Source organism: Prinia subflava, chromosome 8 (genome assembly GCF_021018805.1).
Source record: "Prinia subflava isolate CZ2003 ecotype Zambia chromosome 8, Cam_Psub_1.2, whole genome shotgun sequence".
Taxonomy (NCBI): Eukaryota; Metazoa; Chordata; class Aves; order Passeriformes; family Cisticolidae; genus Prinia; species Prinia subflava.
The window spans coordinates 12,659,067-12,673,619 of NC_086254.1; the positions used below are offsets into that span (position 1 = coordinate 12,659,067).

The following is a 14,553-nucleotide window of genomic DNA, read 5'->3' on the forward strand; positions in this document are numbered from 1 at the left end:
TGTCCAGCTGCAAAAAGGGCTCTGGGGAATTATTTGGCCCAGCAGTGCCATGAGATCAGAAAACTGCAATCCAGAGCAGCACAGCAGGACCCACTGCAAAGCCAGCCTGGCCCAGTGTTGGTTCTTATCCCACTATAACAGCAGCTCTCACAGAGACAGAAAAAAATTCTTCTCCTGGGAGAGGGGAGGGTCACCAAGTACAGAACAGGAGCCTCCTTCCAACCTGCTCAGTTGCTGCTCTTTGGCAGCACAGAATCAGGGAATTGCTAAGGGTCAAAAAGACCTTTAAGATCAAGTCCAACCATCAGCACTACCACCATGGTCACCACTAAACCACGTCCCCAAGTGCCACATCCACATGTTTTTTGAAAATTTATGGGGATGATGACTCCACCACTGCCCTGGGCAGCCTGTTCAATGCTTCACAACCTCTTCCATGAAGAAATTTTCCATTATATCCAATCTAAACCTCCCCTGGTGTGACTCGAGGCCATTTCTTTTCATCCTGTTACCTGGGAAGCAGAAATCAGAAACTTCCTTCAGCCCCACAGACCATAAACTCTGGGTCAAAAAGAACACCCTCAGGATGTGAAAGCTGAGGAAACTCTCTGTACAGGAACGCAGCAGAATTCTGCAGCCACACTCCCCGTCACAACAGGAGCAAAGGCTCCACACTGAGACTTTTATACAACCACAACAGGTAGCTGCACCCAGCAAATCCTGCAGCAGGCAAGAGCCAGCAGAGCTTACAGTCAATCACTTTCTTGTCCTCTGCAGTGAAGAGCACAGCCCGTCCGGCCTTCTCGGGGTGAGGCATTGGGTACCCGTTCTCCTTGAGCTGCTCCTCGGTCATCAGGTACTCCTTGAGGCGCCGGTACAGGGCAGCTCCTGCACACAAACACAGCGCTGAGCTCTCCTCACTAAAGCACTGCCTGCTTCTCTGCCCCCACCAAGTCTCCTGCCTTGATAAAGTGCCCCCACTATTCTTGCTTCCACTGCCTCAGCTCAGGAGGGACGGGGGACAGGTGTTTGGGGGTAGCTTTTAAAATCTGGGCATTAGTGCACAAGTTGATTTTTAAAGTACTTGAACAAGGAGCATTAAATCTGGAAAGCACAGCTGGAACAGAATTCCTCCAAAAGGCCCAACTTCAGCTTTGCTGTTACTGATAGAACCAACCCAATCTGGGTTGCAAGGGACCTTGGAGATCATCCCATTCCACCCCCACCATGGGCAGGGACACTTTCCACCATCCCAGGCTGTTCCAAGTCCTGTCCAGCCTGGCCTTGGACATTTCCAGGGATCCAGGGGCAGCCACAGCTGCTCTGGGCACCCTGTGCCAGGGCCTGCCCACCCTCACAGCCAACAATTCCTTCCCAAAATCACATCCAACCCTGCCCTCTGGCAGTGGAAAGCCATTCCTCCTTGTCCTGCCACTAAATGTGAGACTTCCCCCATTTTAATGTTTAAATGCAACAGCTAATAATTGGTAACACAGCCCTCAAACAGCCCTCAAAGGCCACCCACAGCTCCCTAAAAACTTAGTTATCAGAAGTTTCTTCCTGCTACTGATTTCAGGCTGCTCGTTTCATTTCACAGAATAATTACAACTTCTTGCACTCTGCTCAATATCTCCTTTGGCTGCTGCGTTAAACCCTTCCAATATTCCTGGGTGCCCTTTGATGTTGCTTAGCTGAGCTATACTGGCCCTTTTAAGCTTTCTCAATGTCAATTCCTTCTGCTCCATGGCCTCCCTGGCTCTTCTCTGATCTCCTCCACAATTTCCCTACATCTCTTGGCAACCAAAATACCCATAACTGATTTGAGCCCACATGAAAAATGCTCGTGGCACAACCCTTTGGCTACGATACGACCTTACTGTGACATTGGCAAAAGTGAAACCGAGCCCTGCAGAGATGGAGATTTTTAAGTTTGCCTTTTAATCTGACAGGCACATTGTAAAGAATTGCTTCAGGGCAAGAAAGTTAAAGTAAAACAATGCCCAAAGCACAAGAGGCAGCTCTGAATGGTTATTGATGCTCCATCAAAGCCAGCCAGGCTGCAGCAGTGACCTCACAGCCCCAGTGAGGACAGAAGGAGGGCACTGGTCAGTGGTGTCACCACCCCCCAAGGGACTCTGCTGCTCCGTGATGCAGCCAGGTAATAACTCCTAACAGAGAAATCCCAGCAGGTCATAAAATCCTGGGAAGTCCTGAGTGGGAAGGGACCCTCAGGGATCATCAGTCCAACCCCCAGCACTGCACAGACACCCCAACAATCCCACCCTGAGCATCCCTGAGAGCGTTGTCCAAACGCTCCTGGAGCTGTGGCAGCCTTGGGGCTGGGACCATTCCCTGGGGAGCCTGGGCAGTGCCCCAGCACCCTCGGGGGGAAGAACCTTTCCCTGAGCTCCAGCCCAAGCCCTGACACAGCTCCAGCCCTTCCTGGGCTCCTGTCCCAGAGCAGAGCTCAGCCCCTGCCCCTCTGCCTCCCCTCAGGAGGAGCTGCAGCCCCCGAGGAGCCTCCCCTCAGTCTCCTCTCCTGCAGCTGAACGAGCCCAGTGCCCTCAGCCTCTCCTCAGACCCTTCCCCAGCTCCGTGTCCCTCCTTTGGACACTCTCCAACAGCTTTGGATCCTTCTGACAGTGTGGTGCCCGAAGTGCCACACATCAAGCTGAGTGCACCAGCCTGATTCTGCTCCCCCCGTCAGTGTCACCCCTCAGCCCCACCCTCACAAGTGACAGCCCAGCAGGAGCAGGGTCTCACCTGTCAGGTCCTCGGCTCTCAGGCTCCCCGAGCGGTTCAGAGTAAAGCTGGTCTTGGCAGCCAGCTTCCCTCCCAGCACAGCTTCGTGGGACACCACCTTCTTGTTACTTGTCTCTGCAAGGAGAAGGGAACAGCACAGGGGGACAGACATCAGGTACCCAGTGGGTGACTTCAGTCCTAGTTTGGGACACTACACATGGGCAAGAGGAGGGCTGTGCTTATCCTACACAACTCTTGTTTTGCTCCAGAAATGGATTATTTGTGCCACATCCTGGTCCAGAATTTCCATCCCAACACCACAGAGAATTTTCCATTCACACTGTCAGCCCACAGCAATTTTAAGGGCAGCAAGGACACTTTTACAGCTCTGCCAGAAACTTGTAGCTCTCCCTGCTCACTCTGTACAGCAAGCTCTCCAACTGACCAAAAGCAAGAGAGGAGCCAGCACAGAAACAACTTGACCCCTTCATGTGCTGTGTGAGGACATCACCCACCCCCAGAATGCAGCTTTGATTCTGGGGCCCTGCAGACCAACCTCCCACGCAGGATCTTTCAACTTCTTTCAGAAAGGAGCTTCAGAGCTCTAGAATATGCTCAGCACATCAGATAATGGCAGAGAGGGGCTTTTTACTAATCATTAACTGGCAGCCCTCTCCTAAAGGCCAGCCTCCAAGTTCAGCTGCTCTGCCTAATGGCCAGAAACGTAATGAAGACAGAGGGGAGAAAAGGGAAGAGACCAGAGAAAAAAAAAATTCACAAGAACAGCACAAATTGATTGTTTAATGTACCCTCTCGAGAGCCAATAATGAAATGTCTTAACCCTCTTCGTTTCTCTCTTGAAGCTTAATGTGTGTAACAGATTTCTGTGGTGATGGACGAGTCTATCACTTTGAAGGCATCATGTGAAAGTTACTCCATTAGCAGGGCTTTTCATTTGAAAGAACTTGTGCTAAAAAAAAACCACACCCGTGTGGCATTATCTCCATTTAGGCTGAGAAAGCCAACAAAGCATTGCAGGACCTGCCTCTTGAAGGCCCATTAAAGCTTGCCAGGCTATAAAAAGCTAAACTGGAGCTGTTTGCCTTTCAGCATAATGCTGCTGAGAAATGGGTTCTGGCTTTTCAAACAAGTTTCTCCGTGTGGTTTGTAACCCCAGCAGGGCTCCACTGTCACACTGCAGGGTACCTACTGTTGGTGCTGGCCGGGGAGTTGGGCACGAGGCTGCGGAGCTTCTTCAGGGTGTTCACGGCCACGTTCAGGTAGATGTTGCGACTGGTGCTGCGCTCGTAGGCCACCTTCTCCTCTGCCAGGGCCTGTGGACAGCACAGATCAGCACCACGCACTCTCTTCCCACTGGCCACAGAACCCCAGGATGGTTTGGGTTAGGAGGAACCTCCAAGATCACTTTTTTCCACCTTCCACTCTCCCAGGTTGTTCCAAGCCCCATCCAACCTAGCCTTGAACACTTCCAGGGATGGGGCAGCCACAGCTTCCATTGCTTTTGGAGAAAAGAAATGTTTGGCTCTTGGAATACAGACTCCAAGTAGGACTGCAAAAAAAAAATTTCCTGACAAGGAATTGAGTAATAAAGCAGAACATGGCACCAATATGTGCTGGTGTGGGGTCTTGCTCAGGTAAGCAAGAGAAAAAAAAGTAATTTTATTTTAAACAAAGTGCTGGAAAAAGCACTTTCATGTGAAACTTTCCCAAAGAGATTAATAAATATTTCCTAATCAGCAAAAAATTGTTTTTGCCAAACTTTTTTTATTTTAAATTGTTTAACCTATTTAAATCATCCCTTCTCTTTTCCCTAATACAAAGTCTGCTGCCACCTTGGCTTAAGTATTCCAGAGCTGCTCTTGCTCCCAGGAAGATCTAACCCTGCCATTGTATCAAGAAGTAATTAAGTAATTCTTGTTCTTGGAACTGCCTGGGAAAGGCTGCTTTCCCCACTTCAGAACAGTGTAAGATCTGAACTGGTAGGAAAAGGAGGTTTGGCAAATGGTGACTCCTTGGATGCAATGGGAAGTTGGAAAGGTGGAATCCCACAAAAGAAATCCTCGTGGTGTCTGCTTTGTTTTGGAATACAACACACAGTGTCCCGCATTTACCCAACTAATGGCCAAGGTTTTCCAATAAAATTGTATTACCTTCTCAACTCTGCTTTTGGAAATCCTACTACACTGTCCCTACTGCTGGAAGGCTGCTTAAAAGTCTCATTAAAAGCCTTCAGAAGCAGCAAGGAACCAATTCCAAACCAATTGCATCTATCCCAAACACCTCCCTGTGCTCAATACTTTGATTCCAGGAGGTGTTTCTGGCTGCACCAGAGCAAAAGGTCCACAATGCACATTCCTCTGCATTCCTCTCCTGGGGTTATTAAAGGGATTTGGCAAGCTTTCCAAATGAAGGGAAAGATGGGATTTCCCACTGGAAGTCCCCACTGGAAGGACACTTTCTGTTGCCCAGTCTGGTAATATTTAATGCCAGATTTCCTCAACTGAACTGCTTGTGGATAGAGGGGTTTTCATGGAATCAGGGAATGGTATGGCTTGGAAGAGCCCTTAAAGAGAATCTAGTTCCCATCCCTAAGTTCCTGCAAGCATAAATCCAATCCACTTTTCTGGATTTGCTACCATTTTAGAAGGTCTTGGGCAAGGCAGAGGATGTCATTCCCTGCTGCAAACCTTATTCCTGAGAAGTAGGGATCTGTACACACCTTGTCGAAGGCTTCCTGGGAGGAGGAGCAGAATTTCAGGCACTCATCAATGAAGAGATTGAGATACCTCTGACGAATGTTGGTTGGGACTTTAGCTCCAAATTCTGTGGGAATAACAGGCCTCTGTAAAGTGGTGCTCTGGAGGTGAGACAGAGAAAGAGGCTGGTCAGGCTCTAGGAGGTTGCTCTGAGGCTCTCACCCTTCCTGTTATTAATTAAGGGGTGACTTCCTTTTTGAAAATCTGCCCAAAGCCAAACTTAACACGCAGCACTTTTGGTACTAAAAATACCACTTGAGGCTTCCTCACCTTCAGTGCTTTAACTCCTTTAGAAAAGAGCTGTATTTCACTCTGAAGTCAGCCAGGAGCCAAGGACTCCAGTGGCATTAGTCACACACAGGCATTCCAGAGCAGGGAATGCTGAGACATCCAAGGCTGGGATGGCACCAAGCAGCACAGGCTGAACTGGAGCCATGAACACACAACACCAGTTATGGGCACCACGGACAGGTTTGTTTCTCTGGCTGTGAAGAGACAAGAGGAGGCCCCTCCTGCCAGGCTGGCAATCACTTATCCCACTTCCTGGGGCATTCCTGCAAATTGACTGCATTGAGGGGGTTCTTCCTTTTTTAATGCAAATCATGATGTTCCTAAAAGGATTTACCCCTCCAGTTTAATGGCATGTTCTTCAAAACCTGCATGATGGACTGAGCTATGACCCACCACTGCAGTTTTCCATTCCACACCAGTTTATTCCTCACACCACAGCACACTTGTCTCTTTTTCAGAGAGGAACATGTACACTCATCTCTAGAACACCCAATTGTTTTGTCGGTTGCTCTCCATCCCACCCAAGAGATATCCATAAACCAAACCATCTGCTGCAATCTGGAATCAAAACAGCTCTGTGGAAGATGTGAGCTGGTTCCAAGGGGAGCAACTGGTCCTAGCTCAATGGGAAAAGTGCTCATTTTCCCCAGGAGACTCTCACTTTGATGCCCTGTTCAAGGGGATTGGTCCATTTCATTAAATATACAAATTCTCAATCTCTAGTATGATATTCTTAAGCACCTCTGTAACTCTGCTAAGTATTTTATCCTTTCAGTTATTTTTCTTATTTCTAATCAGCTTCTAAGTTCTATGGTACTATAGTGGCAGTTTGGGTGGGAAAGGAAAAAAAATACTTTTCACTCTTCCAGAAATAATCAGAGCAAGTTATGACAGATCTTGACACAAAACATCATCAATAAAGGGATCTTTAATCAAGTCCTGGCACTAACCACGTTCTGCCATCCACTCCAGCAGGCAGCTCCTTATGCCATCCCCAGGCTGCTACACGAGGAATTCTGCTCTGAATTGTCTTAGCAGTAACAGCTTCCCAGTGCTCATGGAAAGGAGGGACTTAACAGAATCATGGAATGGTTTGGGTGGGAAGGGGCTTTAAAAATCATCCCATTCCCACCCCCTGCCATGGGCAGAGACACCTTCCACTAGCCCAGAGTGCTCCAAGCCCTGTCCAGCCTGGCCTTGGGCACTGCCAGGGATCCAGGGGCAACCACAGCTGCTCTGGGCACCCTGTGCCAGGGCCTGCCCACCCTCACAGAGAACAATTCCTTCCCAATATCCCATCCATCCCTGCCCTCTGTCAGTGGAAACCATTCCCCCTTGTCCTGTCACTTTGCTAAGGAACTCACAGCAAAGGTACCCAAAGGCTGGGCAGAGATCCCAGAGGGTAAAGAGAAACAAACCAACAACAACTACCAAAGACAAAATAGTCTTTTCTTTAAACACCAGCAGCAGCATGAAGTTCAGTGATCACATTTTACTATCTAGGTCACAGAGGGACATTATTCATAACCAGCTGCCTCAGTGTGGCCCACAGAGCCTGGGAAGGCCATGGATCCATCCCTGGCTTTTCAGCACGGGAGGTTCCAAGCCCTTGACCCAAACACACCCAGGCCAGTCAGCACAAGAGAAGGCTCAAACTGGAGACAAGTGATCAATATTCACAGAGATCAGAGCAGCACTTAAGTGTTTCTACCTTTTTAAGCTCCTACCCCTTGAGTGTTTAATTTTTTACACAATGCTATCTAGGAAAACCACAGGAAGAAACAAACCCACTTAATCAACATAATCAAAACACCACTTTCAGGGAGTGCTAAATTTGGAACAGCAGGATCAAACATTCCACCCTCCCTGGGGAATGACAGGAAAGAATTCAAATACTCCTTACCTGTAAGGAGGGAACATGTGCTACCCTTTTGGGCACGATGGTGCTGGTGGTCTTGGAAGCCATCCCAGCCAAGGTACAAGGCTTCAGAGGAAGGGTGGAGGCTTCAGAGTCACTGGAAGGTGTGACACTCCTGCCACCAACAGTCACCTTACTGCTCCCGAGACCTGCAGGGAACACAAAACACTCAGGTGCAAATCCTGCCACTGGGCTTCAGGCTGCCAGAATGAACTCACTATCAAAGGCCAGTGCTGCAAGCTGTGATTTTCTCAAATCCAGGTCTCCAAAGGGATACAAATTGGGCAATTTTACCACCTTGCAGGCAAGGATGAAGACATCTTCTGCCAGGAAATGTGTCTCATTTGGGTTTGTTTTGGGGTGACTGAGTCAGCAGAGTTTAAAGAGGTAACTCTGTCAGCTGCAAGGCACTGACACCTCACACGTCAGCTCTGAGTCCTTCCACTACAAAGGGACAGCAATGAGCGTTAATTATCACTTCCCTCCTGCTCCTGCCACCTCCGAAGGCTTAAATGGAAGAGGGAATGAAGAGCAAACACAATCCAAGGAAGAAACAGAAACAGGAAAGGCTGAAGTGAGGGAGGCCAGGTGAGACACATGAGGCTGTACACGTCTGACCTGTTGCTCCTAAGAACACGGTGGAATTTCTCAGGGAAGGACGTTCCACTGGACACTACCAGCAAAGATTCAAGTCATGGCCAGCCCTACACATCCCCTGACAGTTTCCCACGTGCTCAGGAGAAATGCAAACACACGGTAGGGCCTTTGACCGGGGGACGACAGGACGGCGATCCCAAATCCTGAATCTTACTTTGCTTGGCTGCTGCGGTGAGGGCTGCATTTGGCACGTGAGCAATCCTCCTCTTTTCTCCTGGCAAACAGAGAGAGGTCTTTGGAACAGCCCCAACCAGCTGTGCTGCCTGCTGCTGAGCCAGCTGGATCCTCTGGTAACACACCTCCTGCGCCGTGGGGGGACGGTACGGCCGCACCACCGGCTTGCTCGGGGCCTCTGCCTGCACACACAAACAGCGTTTAGGGCCAGCAGCTCCCCTGCTCCATCCACACCCCCTGCCTTCCACTCACCCCAGAAAAGGTCTCTGCTCCTCAACCCCTCTGTTCGCAAGCACAGGGTTTTGAGAGGACAAGATCCCAACTGTTTTCCAGAACAAAATAATTAAGAGTCATCCTTCAACAAACATGGCATTAATGATTCACGCTCTGGGAAGGCCTCCCAGCTCATTGGCACATTCCTCAATTAGCAGGTGGTATTAATGAACTGCTTTTAGTGGCATGATGTTCCCCACGGCTGTGCCCGGCCCAATCCTGGGCTCTAGCAACACTCTCAGCCTTGCCCTAGCACAAACACAGCCCTGTGCTGCCTATTTTGCTCTCTACTGCAATGAAAAAGTGACAACAATTCTCCACTCCCCTTTGCCATGCTGAGCTCCACTGCTCTCTCCCTGAGGACCCCCTGCATCCCTGTCTGCATCACAGCACTTCCCACCTCTCTGCAGCCCTGGAACTGCTTAAAAGCCTCACAGATTTATGGGATCAGAGCATCACATAAAGTGAGCTCTGAATTTCAGACAGGCTCTGTCCCTGCCCCCTTCTGGAGGCACCTCGCTGCCTCGGCTGTTACAGCACAAACAGGTTCCACTGGCGTTTCCTTTGATGACCAATTTTAGGTTTGCAGGAAAAGTGCCAGAAATTATGTCAGCAAAGAGAGAAGTTTCCTAGCAGCAGAAGTGCAAGAGAAGCAGCAGTAATACAAATTTCTCCACTCAACAGCCTTTGAAACGTGAGGAACAGGCCTTGCCTCCTGAAATCTCCTTGGAGGAGGGTGGCCGAGTGTAACACCTGGGGGCAAGCTGGCACCTTCTGCATTCCCAGCCTCTGATGCTGACAGCAGCTTCTGGATACCAAACTGAGTGCACTCACACATTAAATTATAATTACAGACTTCCAAGCAGGACAGGCCACTCATTTTCTGCCTCACCTGCAATTCCTTTGGCCCCCCATTTCCCCTGGCAACCAACCCCGAACTTGGCTCCCTCCCCCCCCTTCTCCTGCTCAGTCCTGGAGCCATAAATCATGAGCAAGACTGAGCAAATATTCCACTTGGAGGGACACAGCAAAGCACAGGCCTCAATTCTGAGGTGAAAAGTGGCAGTTCAGGTGTTACAGCACCTCCTGAACAGAGCTGGGAGCTGAGCTGAGATTCTCCAGGGAGTGCAGGTCCTGGAGCTGCCCTGGCAGCTGAGCACACCAGATCGGCTCTGTTTGCCTAAGCAAAGGCTGTGCTGGGGCTCCCATCTTTGGAAAGCATTTTGGGATCAGCTGTCACATTAAGAAAATATATTTAAAGATTTGTACATGTCTAAAAGGTGCCTCTTTACAATAAATATTTGAGTTAATGAATTTCCAAGCCATTTGCTTCAATCTCTTATCTCTTCACTTTGGAAGAAAGGGCCCTTATCAAACCACATGAACTGGCTGGAGATATGTAGTTAAATAAAACCCATTGTACTGACCCCAGGGCTTCAAATTATTAAAGGCAAAAAAACCTTTCCTAGGCAGAGAGGAAAGGCAGAACAATTAATTTGGACTACCAGCTCAAATTAGTGCACAAGCCTCCACTCTTATCCTGCTGCAACATAAAACTAATCTGTGCTCAGCACCTGGAAGGAAACACATTAAACCCTCAGAGAAAACATGAATTAAAATCCCAGGGAGAAAGGAATAAAAACCTCAGAATGTCTTCTTGGCTTTTTTTTTTTCTTTTTTTAATTCTTCTCCTCTGTATTTTCACAACTGGGAAAGAGGAGTATCCAGACAAATACTGCTGAGATCTTGGCTGATTCAGAACAGATGTAAGGTAATGTTTTAAACATCTGGCCAAATTACTGCAGTATCTTTTAGATCCACAAGACACAGAAAAATACCAGCAGACACAGAGTGACCTTGTGTTCAGTTAATTTTGACTGAAATCGCTGAATGAAGCTACACTGGAGAAAAATGAACACCCCAACCTATCCCAAAGGGTTACCAAGAGCACAGTCCATTCTCTCTTCCCAGCCTATCCTTGGTTTTAGGAAGGTTTATTAGAGTTTTGCTGCCACTTTTAACAGATCCTAAACATGTGAGTTTTTGGAGAAACAAGGAAGAGAGGAAATAAAATTGCCACAGACTGATTCCAGCACAAACAACTGCCACGCTGCTGCCTGGCCCTGGGAGCGCAGCCTTTTCCAGGGTCAGGACAGAAAATCCTCACTTAGAACAACCTAAACATCTGCTTCTAAATCTGCACTTACATTTCCTTGTTTGACAAGATGAGAAATCCTTCTTTTTTGGCCAGGAAACAAGGTGGTTAAATTATCTTCTGTCTTTTCTTCATTTGCTTCCTCTTTGGATGGCTGGAAAACAAAAGAACAGGAGAACAGGCTAGAAGATCCCTCACAAGAGGGAGATGTGGAAAGTCTCCTTTTGGGTTAAGCTTGCAGGGGGCAGGTGAGAACACGTGGTGACCCCAGGAGCCACCAAGGAAGGCCAGGAACAGCAGCCCCAGGAGCTGGCATGGGGCAGGATCAGCTCTCCCCTGCCAGCCACTCTCACACCTCACCTCCCATGGCATTTTTAGAAGCCAGGGGGGTTGGGGTGGATTGGTTTTTTAAAGAAGTTGGGAAGTGACTCATTTCTGCCCCGGGCAGGTGCTGACATCTGCTCAACACCAAACCACGGTGGCCCCCACCCCACATTTAGGGAAATGTTTTCTACAGGTTCATCCACAGCTGTCACTGCAGGAAGAGTCTGGTGACACGGCTCAGGTCACATCCAGAAATTCAGCAGGAGGCAGAAGCACCCCTGGAGCCAAAGCTACTCCAAGCTGTCACCTCAGACCCACTCCTGGACAAGGAGAACCGCTTGGAAATCTGCTTGAAATTCAACTCAGTTGTTAATTGACACAAAATACTTCACAAGTTTATTTTTCAAAACTCCAACTACTCTTCAGACAATCTTGTTTTCAGTTTTTCAAAGCAACTCCTGGCAAAACTCTGAGATGAGCCTGACAATCTCTGAAATTCAGCAAGAGAGCCCAATGCTGGATTTAGGGATGAGCTCAGGCACCACTTGGGATAAGCCTGTGTTCATCACCACAAGGGCACTCAGGATGAGCACTTCACCCTGAATCACTTGGCTCCCTAGGAACTCTGAAGTCTGTTCATTCACTTCCATCCCTAATAAACTCTCTCACAATGCAATTCTCCAGGCAGAAAAGCACCGCACTGCCCACGCGCAGCTTCCTGGAATCACAGAATCCTGGAATATCCTGAGCTGGAAAGGACCCACAGGATCATCAGTGCAGCCCCTGTCCCTGCACAGACACCCCAACAATCCCACCCTCAGCATCCCTGAGAGCGTTGTCCAAACGCTCCTGGAGCTGTGGCAGCCTTGGGGCTGGGACCATTCCCTGGGGAGCCTGGGCAGTGCCCCAGCACCCTCGGGGGGAAGAACCTTTCCCTGAGCTCCAGCCCAAGCCCTGACACATTACTGAGACCAAACAACACCACAGCTTGGTGTTTGGTAGCAGGGGGTGGGGGGAAGCACAGAGGTGTCTTCTGTGAGAAGCTGCTGGAAGCTTCCACCATGTCCAGCACAGCCAATCCCTGATGGCCCTGAAGATGGACGTGCTGCTGGTCAAGGCTGGGCCAAACAGAGGAGATGGTAATGCCTTTGTGATAACAGACTTAAGAAAAAAATCAAAATAAAGCAGAGTGTGCAGTTTTAATTCCAGCTGGAGAAGAGAAGAAGGTGAGAACATATGAGGGAAACAACATGGAGACACCAAGGGCAGGGGAGAAGGAGGGGCAGGAGGTGCTCCAGGCACCAGTGCTGAGGTTCCTCTGCAGGCCATGGTGAAGCATCTGTGACCCTGCAGCCTATGGGGATCCATGGGGGATGCAGAGATCCACCCACAGCCCATGGGGATCCACAGGGATGCAGAGATCCACCCACAGCTCATGGGGATCCACAGGGGAGGCAGAGATCCATGCACAGCTCCTGGGGATCCATGGGGAATGCAGAGATCCACCCACTGCCCATGGGGATCCATGGGGGATGCAGAGATCCACCCACTGCCCATGGGGATCCACAGGGGAGGCAGAGATCCACCCACAGCCCATGGGGATCCATGGGGGATGCAGAGATCCACCCACTGCCCATGGGGATCCACAGGGGAGGCAGAGATCCATGCACAGCCCATGGGGATCCATGGGGGATGCAGAGATCCACCCACAGCCCCTGGCAGAGGTGCCCATGTTGGAGTGGGTGGATGCCAGGAGGAGGCTGTGATCCAGCAGGGGACCCAGTGGAGAGAGGGACTCTGCTTCCAGGCTGGAGCAGCCTGTCCTTGGAGGACTGCACCCCGTGGACAAGTGACCCATGCTGCAGCAGTTTTGGGAGGACTGTCTGCTGTGGAAGGGACTCACGTTGCAGGAGTTTTGGAAGAACTGTCAGCCCGTGGAGGGGAATTCACATTGCAGCAGGTGAGGCAGGGCTGCTGCTCGTGAGAGTGGACCCATGCCAGAGAAGCTCACAGAGAACTGTCTCCCGTGGGAGGGACCCCACGGTCTCACAGGGAAGGACTCCTCTCCCAGAGCAGCGGGAGAAAAATTCAGTGAGGACCTGACCAAAACCACCCTGCCCTGTCTCCCTGTGCTGTCAGTGGGAAGGAGGGAGGGGCTGGGGGGAAAAAGGTGTTTTAAGGGCTTATTTTACTTCTCATCCTCCTCCTCTGATTTTGTTAGTAATAAACTCACTTTGTACTTCTAATTTGGGCCTGTCTTGCCCTTGGAGTGTTCTCTCCTGGTCCTTATCCCAACTCATTAACTCTGTTTGAATTTTTTCTCTCCTCTGCACAGCTGCAGCAGGGGAGGGCGAGTGAGTAACTTTTGTGGGTGCCTGGTGTTTGGCCAGCGTCAAACCACAATGGGTCCATCTAGGAAATTATTCCATAAACAAAAAAAAAAAAAAGCCCCATGACCAATCCCACCCACCAGGTGCCTATCCACAGACACCCATCTCCCAGAGAAGGATCTCTGTGCTGCAGTGAGCCTCCTTTCCAAGAGCAGGAAACCAAACTTCAGTGCAGGGATGCACAGGAGCCACATGTGGCTGCTGAAAGCTGAGCTTTGGCACTCCAGGCCACAATTAACTGTTTGCTGTGAGTGGCAGCCCCTGGCTCAGCACTTCCTGAATTCAGTGATCAGTAATTCCTGCTACAGATTATGTGCCCTTCAACTATTTTCTTTTTATGTAAACACTGTCTTTTTACCTCCTTCATCTGAAGCCCCAGGTAACACTGGAAGAAATTTTACCCTTCATTTCTTGCTTGCACCACCCACAAGGTATCCAGAGATCCTGAGGAACTACCCATAGTACGCATTTAGAATAGGAAAGACAAATTTGGGGAGTCTCCAAAGTTTCTGACAAATACTGGAGTTACTTGCATCAACACCCTGTCCAGGTTCTACCTGCCCCAATGCTCCTTAAACTCTGCTGCAAAAAGAAAGCATTGTCCAGACTGGCAATCTTAGATTGGCTTTGAAACCCTCAAAATTCACTCCCTGCAGCCTCTTCTCCAGCCGTCCACACCCCCAAGGTTCTCAGGTCGGATGGAGACAGAAGTAATTGATAACTCTGAAAGCCTTCCACACCAAAGGGAACTGAACTCTCACATTTCACAGCAGCTTTCAATCCAGCAGGTAAATTCAGGTGCAAACACTTCCAAGCACTCAGTCACAACAAGGAAGAGATTCTTCCAACACA

At 49.5% G+C, this 14,553-nt stretch overlaps 1 protein-coding gene across 1 annotated transcript in view; it reads right to left on the bottom strand.

Annotated features, from left to right (window-relative positions):
- The window catches only part of REXO1 (RNA exonuclease 1 homolog), a 44,721-nt gene that overhangs the window by 13,144 nt on the left and 17,024 nt on the right, over positions 1-14,553 (bottom strand). The window contains exons 3-9 of the mRNA XM_063403123.1: positions 11,040-11,141; positions 8,540-8,741; positions 7,714-7,877; positions 5,483-5,620; positions 3,953-4,076; positions 2,764-2,877; positions 751-888 (exon numbers count right to left, since the gene is read on the bottom strand). Of these exons, the coding sequence (XP_063259193.1) occupies positions 751-888; positions 2,764-2,877; positions 3,953-4,076; positions 5,483-5,620; positions 7,714-7,877; positions 8,540-8,741; positions 11,040-11,141 (982 nt within the window). The remainder of the gene's footprint in view (positions 1-750; positions 889-2,763; positions 2,878-3,952; positions 4,077-5,482; positions 5,621-7,713; positions 7,878-8,539; positions 8,742-11,039; positions 11,142-14,553) is intronic.